Source organism: Mirounga leonina, unplaced genomic scaffold (assembly GCF_011800145.1).
Source record: "Mirounga leonina isolate KUSES-001 unplaced genomic scaffold, KU_Mleo_1.0 Mir_180, whole genome shotgun sequence".
Classification (NCBI taxonomy): Eukaryota; Metazoa; Chordata; class Mammalia; order Carnivora; family Phocidae; genus Mirounga; species Mirounga leonina.
In genome coordinates this window covers 27,113,183-27,126,813 of record NW_023270469.1, presented here as the reverse complement: position 1 = coordinate 27,126,813, position 13,631 = coordinate 27,113,183, and the positions used below count along the sequence as shown (strand labels likewise).

Genomic DNA, 13,631 nt, shown 5'->3' with positions numbered 1-13,631 from the left:
CCCAGCCCCCAAGCTATTTCTGGCATGCAGAGGGAAGCTGGTGGGCCGAGAGGAAATGATAATGCAGAGTGGCCAGACCTGCACGGAGGAAAAAGAAAAGAACGCTAAGGAGTGAAGGGCAGTGGTGGGGGGCATGGCTTGGTCTGGGAAGGCAGCCTGGAAGGCTTCCCGGAGTCGAGCTGGGGGCAGAGGAGGAGTTTGCCCGGTGGGAGGAAAGGGAGAGGGTGTTGGAGGCAGAGGGTGTCCCAAGCAGGGAGGATGGGGAGGCGGGGCCGTGCGTACTGTCCTATGGGCAGGGTGGCAGGTGCACGAGAGGGCCGGGAGGTGGCCAGCAACCCGATGGTGACAGACCATTTATTTATTCATCCTTTGAACCTTTCCTGGCCACTTCCTGTGTAGGTGGCACCTACTTTGTGACAGGCGTATTAACGTGGTGTGACTTTATCTGAGAGATGATGGGAAGCTGTTAGGAGGTCCAGACAGAAATGAGGCCAGGCCAGACCAGGGCTGAGTGTGAGAAATAACTCCAGCCAGAGGAATGTGCTCGAGTGTTATGAACGCCATTCTGTATCATCCCACATCACTCAGCCTCATCCTTTTTCATGACTGCATGGAATTCCATCGCATGGACGTGCCATAATTTAACCAGCTCCTTTTCAGTGGACATTTAGAGTTTTTCCAATCTTTTACTGCTATAAACAAGGCCACATTAAGTGTTCCTGAACGTATGTTATTTTGCCCATGATGAATAAATACGTGAGCATGGAATGGCTAGGTGTGGTTATGTGGCATTTGCAATCTTTATAGATTAACACTCCCACTAGCAATGCATCCGAATGCCTGCTAATTCATAACCTTGCCAGCTATATAATTTCCTTGACAATCTAAGAGCTGGGAAACCATATATCTCTTTTAGTTTTTAACATGTATTTATTTCACTTCCTGTGAGGTTGAACATCTTTTCATATATACTTCATTCAGAACCATTCATATTTCCTTTTCTGTAAACTAGTTCAGGTTCTTTGCACACTGTTCTGTCAGGTCGTTGGTCTTTTTCTTATTGATTTACACTATCTCTTGATATAGTAAAAGCATTCATGTCTTTGTGATGCAGTTTGCAGATATTCTTCCCAGTTTGCCATTTGTCTTTTCACTTTATTTGTTGGGTTCTTTGGCAATGTAAAAGTTCTAATTTATACCTGATCAATTTCATTCCCTTTTTCTTTTATGATTTCTGAGTTTTGTGTCATGCTCAGCTAGACCCTCTCTACTCTGAAATTATTTTTAAAACTTTTCCCTGTTTTTTCTTCTAGCACTTAAAAAAATTTTTAACCGCTTTGTTGTGAAATCGTAACGTAGAAAAAATGCAGAAAATTCAACGTACAGCTTCATGAATTGTTGTAAATTGAACACCTGTAATCTTCTAGTACTTTTAGAGTTTAACTTTTTACATTTAAATATTGGCCCCATCTAGACTTTATTTTGGCATAATTTGGGGGGATTTAAACGCATACTTATTGAAAAAGAATAGCTTTACAAATGTCATGGAATATTTTAAAATTTGTCATATGCCAAGCAAAAAAGGGAAATCTCAACATACTTCCCCGAAGCAGAAATTGCATAGGACTTATTCTTTGTACAGCATAGTAAAACAAAAAAGTAATGGCAAAAGTTGAAAGAATAACTTACTCCTCCATTAAATGACTCACTTCAAAATTATAATTATAATCTACTAGTAATGTAAATTTGATATAAACTTGACATAAATTTATGGAAATTGGCCAAAAGTGGTTTCTCTTATTATTTTTTAAAATGAAAAGACTAGAAATGATTTAAGCAATCAACTAACTCATAAGCTTAATGAGCAACAGTCTCAGTAAATTAGGGAAGAGAAGTCAGGAGATTAAAAAAAAATTATAAAACTAAAAAAGAGAAAATTCCACAGAATTGATAAATGGAAATGAAAGTTTTGTCTTTTTAAACATAAGACACAGCAGCTGCTGGCCAATCTAATGAGAAAAAAAACGAAGCAAAATAAATTAAATGTGAAGATATGAGATTTCTTTTTTTTTTTTTTTAAGATTTTATTTATTTATTTGAGACAGAGAGAATGAGAGAGAGCATGAGAGGGAGGAGGGTCAGAGGGAGAAGCAGACCCCCTGCCGAGCAGGGAGCCCGATGCGGGACTCGATCCCAGGACTCCAGGATCATGACCTGAGCCGAAGGCAGTCGCTTAACCAACTGAGGCACCCAGGCGCCCGAAGATATGAGATTTCTAAGTACAGGAAAAGATCACATGCAACTGTGTGCTCTACTGTTTGAATTTTTTTTTTTTTTTTTTTTGAGAGAGAGAGTATGCATGTTGGGGGAGAGGCAGAGGAAAAGAGAGAATCTCAGGCAGACTCTGCTGAGCACTGAGTCTGGTGCGGAGCCCCATCCCATGACCCCAAGGTCATGACCTGAGCCAAAACCAAGAGAAGGACACTCAACCAACTGAGCCACCCAGGCACCCCTCACGTTTGAACATTCTTGACAAAATGAACAAGTTTCTCAACTGTGAACATAAAACACCAAAAGTTAATAAAAATAAGCGACAAACGAAATTTTAAAGTTGTCATATTTGGGGGCACCTGGGTGGCTCGGTCCATTAAGTGTCTGCCTTCGGCTCAGGTCATTATCCCAGGGTCTTGGGATCGAGCCCCACGTCGGGCTCCCCGCTCAGTGGGAAGCCTGCTTCTCCCTCTCCCTCTCCCCCCTGCTTGTGTTCCCTCTCTCGCTCTGTCTCTCTCTGTCAAATAAATAGAATCTTAAAAAATAAAATAAAGTTGTCATGTTTGGTTTTTTAAAAACTGTTCAAATCATCAGATAGCGTTGGAAAGGACTCTGGCTCTCACTCGGGGTCGGGGGGAGCTCTGCGAGATGGAGGCACCTGCCATGGGCCACAGCTTGACAGGGACACTCTGAGCCTCCGTGGAGGACGTTGGGGCGGGCAGAAGAGGTACCAGGTCTCCCGGTGCAAAGGACCCACGTGAGAAATGGTGGCGCCAGGTTCAGGCGGCAGCCGTGGAGGAAGTGAGAGTCTGCAGTCCACATGGAAAAAGTTAGCCCTCCTCGGCCTGAGCTCCAGGAAGCAGAAGGCAGCCCTTCAGGGACGTGGGGAGGGTGGTGGTGGAAGCAGAAGTCTGGGCAGGGAGAGGGAGGTCGGGATTGCTGTTTGGGACTTAGATATTTTTAAATGCGTACAGGGCATCCAAGACATAGAGTTGTGAGAACTGAAGTAGTGGAGGCCGAGAGGCCCTGGCCTGGCGTCTAGTCCATATTCTTTACACTTTCTGTTCACCCCCTTCGCTCGTTTTCCAGTGCAAATGTCATTCTGTGCCCATAACACACACACAGGCATTCAACTAAAAAGTAGAATAAAATGTCTTCAATAGGTATGAATTACTTTTTGATTTGAATTTTTAGCCTCTCTGTCATACTTGACGTATGTGTTTATCCTTATTGATTGCCTTCTTACTTCTATTTTAGTTTTATTATGTAACCTTATGGAGGGAATTTCCATTTCTGTGAGCCATCACTGATCATTTCTTATGCTTATTTATCACGATGGATTTATCTTCTTTACACATTGGGGTAAAACATCTACTCAATTTTTTTTAAGACTTTATTTATTTATTTTAGAAGAGAGAGAAAGCAAGAGGGGGGAGGGGCAGAGGGAGAAGGAGAGAGAGAATCCCAAACAGACTCTACGCTGAGTGCAGAGCCTGACACGGGGCTTGATCCCACAACCCCAAGATCATGACCTGAGCTGAAATCAAGAGTCGCATGCTTAACAGACTGAGGCCCCAGGTGCCCCTTCTAGTTTTTAATGTAAATGTCTTTATGTATTTTTTAAAATAAAAATGTGCCTATTAAGAAGTTGGGATGTAGGGGCACCTGGGTGGCTCAGTTGGTTAAGCGACTGCCTTCGGCTCAGGTCGTGATCCCAGGGTCCTGGGATCGAGCCCCGCATCGGGCTCCCTGCTCGGCGGGAAGCCTGCTTCTCCCTCTCCCACTCCCCCTGCTTGTGTTCCCTCTCTCGTTGTCTCTCTCTGTCAAATAAATAAATAAAATCTTAAAAAAATATAAAATAAATATTATGCAGCCATCAAAAGGAATGAGATCTTGCCATTTGCAACGACGTGGATGGAACTGGAGGGTATTATGTTGAGCGAAATAAGTCAAACAGAGAAAGACATGTATCATATGATCTCACTGATATGAGGAATTCTTAATTGCAGGAAACAAATTGAGGGTTGCTGGAGTGGGGGGTGGGGTGGGAGGGATGGGGTCACTGGGTGATAGACACTGGGGAGGGTATGTGCTCTGGTAAGCACTGTGAATTGTGCAAGACTGTTGAATCTCAGATCTGTACCTCTGAAACAAATAATGCAATATATGTTAAGAAAAAAAAAAGAAGAAGAAGGTAGCGGGAGGGGAAGAATGAAGCGGGGGAAATCAGTGGGGTAGACGAACCATGAGGGACGATGGACTCTGAAAAACAAACAGGGTTCTAGAGGGGAGGGGTGTGGGAGGATGGGTTAGCCTGGTGGTGGGTATTGAGGAGGGCCCATTCTGCATGGAGCACTGGGTGTTATGCACAAACAATGAATCATGGAACACTTCATCTAAAACTAATGATGTAATGTATGGGGATTAACATAAGAATAAAAATAAATAAATAAATTTTGTCTTAACACACACACACACACACACACACAAAAAGAGCATGGTGTAGAGCGTTCTCCTTTGCCTGGATCTCCCATACCCCCTGCCTGGACAAAATCCTGTCCCTGGTCTATTGTGTAGCCCTAGAGTTGTTCTCTGTGTATGCAAATACACACACACACACACATACACACAAATAAGCATTTACTCAATGATATACCTTGGAGCTCTTTTGCTTGGCATAACATTTTTATGGTTCGTCCTTGCTGTAGTGTGTATCTGTACTTTGCTCCCTTTTATTGCTGAATAATATCCCACTGTACAGATAGACTATATTTTGCTTCTCCATTCATGAGCTTCTGGACATTTGCATTGCTTTCACTATTGGGCTGTTGTGGGTAACAAACATCTGTGTACAGATTTTTGCGTGAATGTCTATTTTCGTTACTCTTGGAGAGAAATCTGGGAGTGGAATGGCTGGGTTCTGTGGTCACTCTGTGGTTAACATTTTAAGGACCTGCCACACTGTTTTCCAAAGGGGCTGCTCTATTTCACATCCTTACCACCAGTATATAAAGTTCCCATTTCTCCTCATCTTCACCAACGCTTTTACTGTCTTTTCCTTCATGATGGCCCTTCAGTGGGAGTGTGAGATGCCACCTGCTTTCCATACAGAACATTTTCATTCTAAATTAAAAAATAATTCCTTGGGGCACCTGGGTGGCTCAGTCGTTGGGTATCTGCCTTCGGCTCAGGTCATGATCCCGGGGTCCTGGGATCCAGCCCCGCATCGGGCTCCCTGCTTGGCGGGGAGCCTGCTTCTCCCTCTCCCACTTCCCCTGCTTGTGTTCCTGCTCTCGCTGTCTCTCTCTCTGTCAAATAAATAAAATAAAATAAAATAAAATAAAATAAAAATAATTCCTTAAATTTAAAACACTTGTATTACCATGTGTGTTATATGTGTTTTTCCATATGTCTTCTCTTAATACCATTGATTAATGGATGTGTTTTAAGTGTGTGTGAAGCTAATTTCATTCCATTCCTTTGGCCAATTTTTTCTGTTTTTAGTACCATTCCATAAAGTTTTGTGGGGTTTTTTTTTAAGATTTTTTATTTATTTGACAGAGAGAGACACAGTGAGAGAGGGAACACAAGCAGGGGGAGTGGGAGAGGGAGAAGCAGGCTTCCTGCCGAGCAGGGAGCCCGATGCGGGGCTCGATCCCAGGACCCTGAGATCATGACCTGAGCCGAAGGCAGACGCTTAACGACTGAGCCACCCAGCCCCTGTCTTTTCTTCTTTCTAATGACAGTGGTTAACCTCTGTTGTGTTTAGAAGGCTCCATGTTTATGTGGATTTATCTAAAGCTCTGGAACTTCATGGTTCCATCCCTCCCTTCATAGATACACAGTCCGTGCACAGCTGATCTTTTGCCTTTCTTCCTTCCTTCCTTCCCCGTACTTTCCAGCCACCGTTCTTCTTGGCCATTCTGCATTGTTAGACGGCATCTCTCTTAGGCACGTGCACCAGGGTGTCATTTCACTGTGTTCTTGGTGAGGCAGTGATCAATGCCTCTGGGTTTTCTCATTAAGAAGAATGTTTATTCTTGGGGCGCCTGGGTGGCTCAGTCGGTTGAACATCTGCCTTCGGCTCAGGACATGATCTTGGGGTCGTGAGATTGAGTCCCACGTGGGCTCCCTGCTCAGCGGGGAACCTGCTTCTCCCTCTCCCTCTGCCCATCCCCCCTGCTCATGTTCGCTCTCTCACGCTCTCTGTCTCTCTCTCTCTCTCTCAAATAAATAAATACAGTCTTTAAAAGAAAATAAAGAAGAATGTTTATTCTCAACTGCCTCAAAAATTCTTCAAATGTAGTAAGAAAGAAGATTGCAAATCTTACCTTTTTGGGAGTTTTACTGGGAAGGGAAGTTGGCATCAGTGGTGAGGATTATTCTGTTTTCATCCAAATGAATTAGCTGCCAAAAGTCTGCTGGATTCCAAGGATCTACTCGGATGCCACAAGTCACTGGAAGGCAAATGTCCAAGTTGGAGGAGAAATAGGGGCTCCCTCTGGGCCACGTGTGGCAGGAGGTGACACCGGACAGGATTGGGCTGTGCACTGTCCAGGGACTAAAGGAGATGTGCTTGGGGAAGAATAAGATCTGTGTGTGAGGACAAGAGGACTCTTCTAGGTTGAATGCCTCCAGTGTCTCTCGAGAGGAGGGTAAGGGCTGGCGCCTTCCCTACAACATTCCTCTTGGGATTTGGAATATTGAGGAGAGTGCCCTGTGTCCTCTCTTTAGGAACCTACTCTATGGAAACAACCTGCAAATCCAGCTCAGAGCACAGGACTTGGCTCAGGTACTCATGAGACCATCTCTGCGGACACCCTAGAACATCTATGATGAACCAGGAGGCCAAGTAGGTGACCTCTACCCTTTACCTCCTCTCTTTCCCTCCCACCCACTCCCTCACTCCCCTCCTACTCCCTACCAGACTGTTCCCTATCCAGATTTACCTCATTGGGCTGCCCCTCCTACAACAAACCTCCCCTTAGCCACCATTCGGCTTGAGAGTGAAGGTCATCAGACACAGAAAATCAGGGAGAGCCTTGAGACAGAATCCAGTCTACCCATTTTATAGATGGTGTGACTGAAGCCTAGCTAGAGAATAGACTTGCTCAAGGCCAGACTATAAGTGTATCAGCTAGGATAGGCTAGTTTATGGTTTCATAACAACCACCAATGTCCTGGTAGCTTAGGACAACAAAAGCTTATTTCTGTTCCTACTTCTTGTCTCTTGTCAGTCAACTAGGACCTCTAGTCCACATCATCCTCTTGCTGGCCCCAGGCTAAAGGAGCAGCCAAGATCTGGAATAGTGCCGGTCCCTGTGGTAGAGGAAAAGAAAGAACACTGTGAATTGCACATTGGCTTTTAAAACTTCTGCACAGACGTGTCACAAGTCATTCTTCAGCATATTTCATTGACCAAAGCAAGTTTTGTGGCCATGCCTGACTTCAAGGGGGCAGGAGAGTGCCATCTGACCACGGGTCCAGAAAGAGGAGAAAGAGAATATCTGTGAACAGCCCTAATGCCTACCACAGAGAATTAGGTACAAAGCTGGGTCAGGAATGCTAGTCTCCTAACTCTGGGGCTGAGGATCTTTCTTTCTTTTTTTTTTTTTTAAAGATTTTATTTATTTATTTGACAGAGAGAGACACAGCGAGAGAGGGAACACAAGCAGGGGGAGTGGGAGAGGGAGAAGCAGGCTCCCCGCTGAGCAGGGAGCCCCATGTGGGGCTTGATCCCAGGACCCTGGGATCATGACCTGAGCCGAAGGCAGACGCTTAACCGACTGAGCCACCCAGGCGCCCCGCTGAGGATCTTTCTACTATTATCCTCTGTCTCCAAGTCTCTTTTCCGTAGAAGCCTCAATGACCAATAATAATGTAATGTGCTTTTTCTCCCACGGATGGTTATCCTTAAAGAGCGTAATGCCTTACCCCAAGGGGACCGAGCATTAATGGCAGAAACAAAGGCATTGTGTCAGACTGACAGGGTGGACACATTTGAGGGCGAAGGACTTCCCCAGAATTATACCACCTAGACAGTCCTCACTTCCACCTAACACCTTGCTGTCCTGGCTGATTTCTTTATGGGCATCATGGACTTTGAATACCACAGCCCGGAAAAGAAGCTGTGCCCTAGGCCATAACCACACCCTCTGACCAAGATAACACCAAGTCCAGGGACTTAGTCCTTGTCTGGTGCCATCTAGGGCTCCAGGGCCTCAGAAATTTACTGACCTGACAGGCAAGGAATCTCAGTTCTGAGCCTGGCTCTGCCATGGACTTGCAGTATGACCTTGGGTACAGCCTCGGCCTTAGTCTTCGTATCTCTTCAGTGGGGATGGTGATCCCTGCCTACCCCATGGATGTGAGCATGTTTCATGAATCCTAAAGCTCTGTGGCTGAGCGAGGAGCTATTGCTTTGAGTACAGTTGCCAAGGTGTGGCCAGAGGGGCTTGGGGACACATGCCTTTGTTGGGAGTCAAGGGAAGCAGCTGCAGTCTGAACCTCAGGACATACAGTCCTGCACCCCAGCCTCTGAGAGTTGGTAAGACTGCTCCTCCTGGGTGAGCCTCCCACTCTTTTCAGAGTTGGAAGTGGGGTCTCTGCAGTCATGAGGATTATATGAGACACATAAAGCACTTAGAACAGTGCCTCGCCCATAGTCTTTGCTTTCTAAGTGTTTGCTACTATTCTTAAGGAAATAATACCAGAAAGTAGATTTGGAGTAACTAACCAGTTAGTTAACAAATCCCCAATTTTTAGACATTTAGGTTGCTTCCAATTTTTATCTATTATACTAAACTTGCAGTGAAACAGCTTTGTAATTAAAATTTTTATGTACACCCATAATTATTTCCTAAGGCTAGAGTGCTAGAAAAATAATTGCCGAATCAATTTTTTCAAAAATTTTTTAAGCTTTGGGGCGCCTGGGTGGCTCAGTCGTTAAGCGTCTGCCTTCGGCTCAGGTCGTGATCCCAGGGTCCTGGGATCGAGACCCGCGTCGGGCTCCCTGCTCGGCAGGAGGCCTGCTTCTCCCTCTCCCACTCCCCCTGCTTGTGTTCGGGCTCTCGCTGTCTCTCTCTCTGTCAAATAAATAAATAAAATCTTAAAAAAAATTTTTTTAAGCTTGGCTATGTAAGTACCCCTTGCCTTATATTGGTATTCCTACCAGCAGGTGGTTTGAGAGTGCCAGTTTAGAAGGGGAAAATTTGCTGAGAGAGATAGTTTGTATTAGCTAGCGTTTAATTTCACTGTAAGTAGCAGAAAGCCCTAAGCAATAGTGCTTTGAATAGAAACGTATTTCCTTGTCATGTCAGAGAAGTTCAGGACAGGTGGAACGCCTTCCCCATTGCCTTCTTCCGCACTGGCTTCCACCTCATGATCCAGCATGGCTGCCCAAGGTGCAACCATTCACTTTGACATCCCAACCAACAGGAGGAAGCAAAGAAGGATATACAACACTTCTACCTTTATCCCGTTGGCCAAAACTTAGTAAGATGGCCTATTCTAGCTGCAAGGGAGGCTGGGAAATAGAGCTTATTCCAGATGACCAGGAAATATTCAGGAATTCCAATACTAAGGAAGAAGTGGAGAACAGATTAGGGCTGTGGGGACAACTAGTTGTCTCTGCTATGAGATTAGCTCAGATAGAGAGCAGCACAAATAGGTCCATGGAAATGAGAAAAAATAAAGCATTCTCAGGGGACCATCCACAGGGGATGAACTGGACCCTTCCAGAGCCAGGACACAGGCACAAATAAGCAGGGAGTTAAGGAGTACAAAAGAAGCAGACTATTCTCTGGGACTGATCCCTGGGCACAGGCAGGGAGACTAGACAAAGAAACCACTTATCTGCCTATCTACTGCCCCCCAGATGCGGGAGGTAGTTCTTGACTACCCCTTTGCCTTTCTACCAGCTGACTTGTCCCCCTGCTCACCTACCCCGCAGCTCACCTGTCCTCCAACTCACCTGCCTCCCGGCTCACCTGTCTCCCAACTTCTCTGCTCCCCAGCTCACCTGCCCACCCTGTCCCTGCAGGGCCAGCTCCTCATGGACCTCGTTAGCCTCCAGCTGGGCACTGAGCACCTGTGGAGCTGGCTTGTGAGGCTGCTCAGCAAAGACCCAGAATGGCTGAATGCCAAGATGAAGTTCTTCCTCACCGAGATGGAGCTGAGCTCCGGGGACAAGGCCCAGGATGCCACAGAGGGGGTCATCCTACAACTCAGAAGACTGCACGCTCATGGCCAGGCCACTTGGCAGGCTTTCATCCATTGCGTGTGCATGGAGCTGGAGGTACCGCTGGACCTGGAGGTGCCGCTGCTGAGCACCTGGGGCCACGGAGACGGTAAGGGCAGGCGGGAGAGGCACAGAGCAGCCAGCTGGCCCCCCTGGCATGGGGAGCCAGGGAGGCCCAGGGAAGGCTGGGACCCACCTGAGTCACACAAAGATGACATGGTCAAGCCAGGAACCAAATTCTGTGTTTCGGAGTACTTCCCAGAGTAAATTCCTGAGTTTCTCCAAGTCGGCTAGGGACCTGGAAGACCCCTTCTTTCCACCTGGCCTCACCCTAGTTGCCCAGGAAGGCTGGATACAAGGAGAGAAAGGACCAGTGACTCCTTCCAGCCAAGAAATTGCAAATGACCCCATCATACTTAGAGGTTTCTTTCTGCAGCGTGGTCAGGAGAGCCACGGGCAGAGCCCCCCGACCCCTGCTGATGGGCAGGTGTGTTGAACTCTGTTCAGTTCCGTGCATGTTTCCTGGCACCTTCTACTTACGCAGCGTCATGGGGAAACAGAACGCTGAGGGGTAACAGTGTTCTTGGAGAGGAAGTGAGACCCCACTCAAGAGCTCTAGCACAGGGCAGAGTGTAGGGAATGCATGGGGTTCACAGTGCACATGTGTGTGTGTAATCACACCCGCCTGTGCACAAATACATGTACACACACACCTAAACACACGTGCACATGCAGACGTGCACGCACAGACCTGTCCATGTACAGACCTGCATATATGCACACATTTGTGCTCACAGCTGCTTTCCCCAGTTGGGACCTCCACAGATGGCTGAGTGTCGACCTTATTTTCTCTCCTGATGGGGACCCGCCCTGACGGATGAGCCCTGAGCCAGACATGGGGCCAGAGTTGGGCCCAGAGCCTCCTACCACATCCCCATAGCCTCTTACATTCCCCCGTCTCTTTCAGGGTTCCCCAGCCAGCTGGAGGCTGGTGAAGAAAGCCAGCCTACCTCTCAGCTCCACCATGGTGAGGCCTGGGGGTGTGGAGTAGGAGGGGGGTGGTGAGCATGCTAAGTCTCTACCTTGAGCCCAGAGGAGGCTGATGGTGGCTGGGCATGGACATTTCCCTTAAACCAGCCTCCTTATCCCCCAACACATCTGTACATATCCCCTGCCCCCCTGCATGGCTCCTAGCCCCACCTCCTCCCCTTCTGTGCCCCTGAAGGCTTTGGTCTGTCCTGATACCTGTTCCCAGAGATCTAAGCTGGAGCTTTCTGCGTGAGTGGAAAGTTGGCAGCCCTTGGGCAGTGCCTCAATCCCGTCTACTTTAGCGTGTTCTCACCCTGTCCCCAACCCTCAGGCCTCGTCCTCCAGACCCACAGACTCAGGCCCCTCATCATTCAGATGCCCTGGGGCCTGATACTGACTCATGGACTGCTGTCCACACCCTGGCAACCTCTGACTGATTTTCAGATAGGACACAGAGAGGTCAGCGATCAAGTCGTGACCACCTCATGATTCATGGGCCACGCTCTAGTCTCTGAACCTTTATTCTTTTTCTTTTTTTTTTTTAATTGTGGCAAAAATACACATAACCATTTTTTTAAAGATGTTATTTATTTATTTGAAAGAGAGAGTGAACCCAAGCGGTGGAGAGGGGGAGAGGGAGAAGCAAACTCCCCACTGAGCAGGGAGCCTGACGTGGGGCTTGATCCCAGGACCCTGAGATCATGACCTGAGCCAAAGGCAGATGCCCAACCGACTGAGCCCCCCAGGCGCCCCTATCTTAACCATTTTTTTTAAAGATTTTTATTTATTTATTGAGAGAGATAGTGATAGAGAGAAAGCATGAGAGGGGGAGAGTCAGAGGGAGAAGCAGACTCCCCGCCGAGCAGGGAGCCTGATGTGGGACTCAGTCCCGGGACTCCAGGATCATGACCTGAGCCGAAGGCAGTCGCTTAACCAACTGAGCCACCCAGGCGCCCCCTATCTTAACCATTTTAAGTGCACAGTTCAGTGGTATTAAATTCACTCTTGTTGTGCGACCATCACCACCATCCATCTCCAGAACCCTTTTCATCTTGGAAAACTGAAACTCTGTCCCCATTGAACAATAGCTCCCCAGTCTCCTCTCCCCTAGCCCCTGGGAACCACCATTTTACGTTCTGTCTTTATGATTTGACTACTCTCAGTAGCTTTTATAAGTGGAATCATTTTGTGACGGGCTCATTTCACTCGGCATTATGTCCCTAAGGTATCTCCATGTTGTAGCAGGTGTCAGGATTTCCTTCCTTTGTGAGGCTGACGAAAGTTCCATTGTCTGTGTACATCACCCTTGGCTTGTCCATCCATCCATTGATAAACTCTTGGATTGCTGCCATAATTTAGCTATTGTGAATAATGCTGCTGTGAACATGGGTGAACAAATATTTCTTTAAAATCCTGCTTTCGGTTCTTTTTGAGTATATCTTTAGAATCCTAGGTCATATGGTAATTCTTTTTTAATTTTCTGAGGCGCTTCATACTGTTTTCATATACGCAGCGCCATTTTGCATTCCCACCAACAGCGCACAAGGGTTGTGATTTCTCCATATCCTCACCAACACTTGTTGTTTCCTGTTTGTTTGTTTTTTTAATAGTAGCTCTTGTGATGGGTGTGAGATGGTATTGATCTTATTGTAGTTTTGATTTGCATTTCCCTAATGATTGGTGGTGCTGAGCACCTTTCATGTACTTATTGCCCATTCTTATGCCTTCTTTGGAGATATGTCTCTTCAAGTTCTTTGTCCATTTTTTTTTAACCACCTTGTTTGTTTTGCTGTTGTTGAGTTTAGGGGTTCTCTATATATTCTGGATATTAATCCCTTTTCAGATCTATGTTTTGCAGATGTCCCTCATTCTGTAGGTTCTCTTTTTACTCCGTGGACAGTGTCTTTTGATGCACAAAATGTTTTTCCCTTTCATGAAGCCGTTTTGTCTGTTTTTTCTTGTGTTCTCTGTGCCTCGGCGCCATATCCAAGAAATCATTACCAAATCCAATGTCGTGAAGCTTTTGCCCTATGTTTTCTTCTAAGAGTTTTATTGTTAGAGGTCTTATATCTAGGTCCTTGATCCATTTTGA

General features: G+C 46.4%; 1 protein-coding gene across 6 annotated transcripts in view; it reads left to right on the top strand.

The window, feature by feature from the left end:
• NLRC5 (NLR family CARD domain containing 5) overlaps nucleotides 1-13,631 on the top strand; it is an 87,238-nt gene that overhangs the window by 20,188 nt on the left and 53,419 nt on the right. For 4 of the 6 annotated variants that reach the window (XM_035025154.1, XM_035025155.1, XM_035025153.1 and 1 more), the window contains exons 1-2: nucleotides 9,388-10,619; nucleotides 11,478-11,537. In XM_035025154.1, coding sequence (XP_034881045.1) covers nucleotides 10,148-10,619; nucleotides 11,478-11,537 — 532 coding nt within the window. In that variant the 5' untranslated portion in view covers nucleotides 9,388-10,147. Of the gene's footprint in view, nucleotides 1-7,005; nucleotides 7,124-9,387; nucleotides 10,620-11,477; nucleotides 11,538-13,631 lie in introns of those variants that run through there. The other 2 variants (XM_035025157.1, XM_035025156.1) reach the window with 2 other exon arrangements.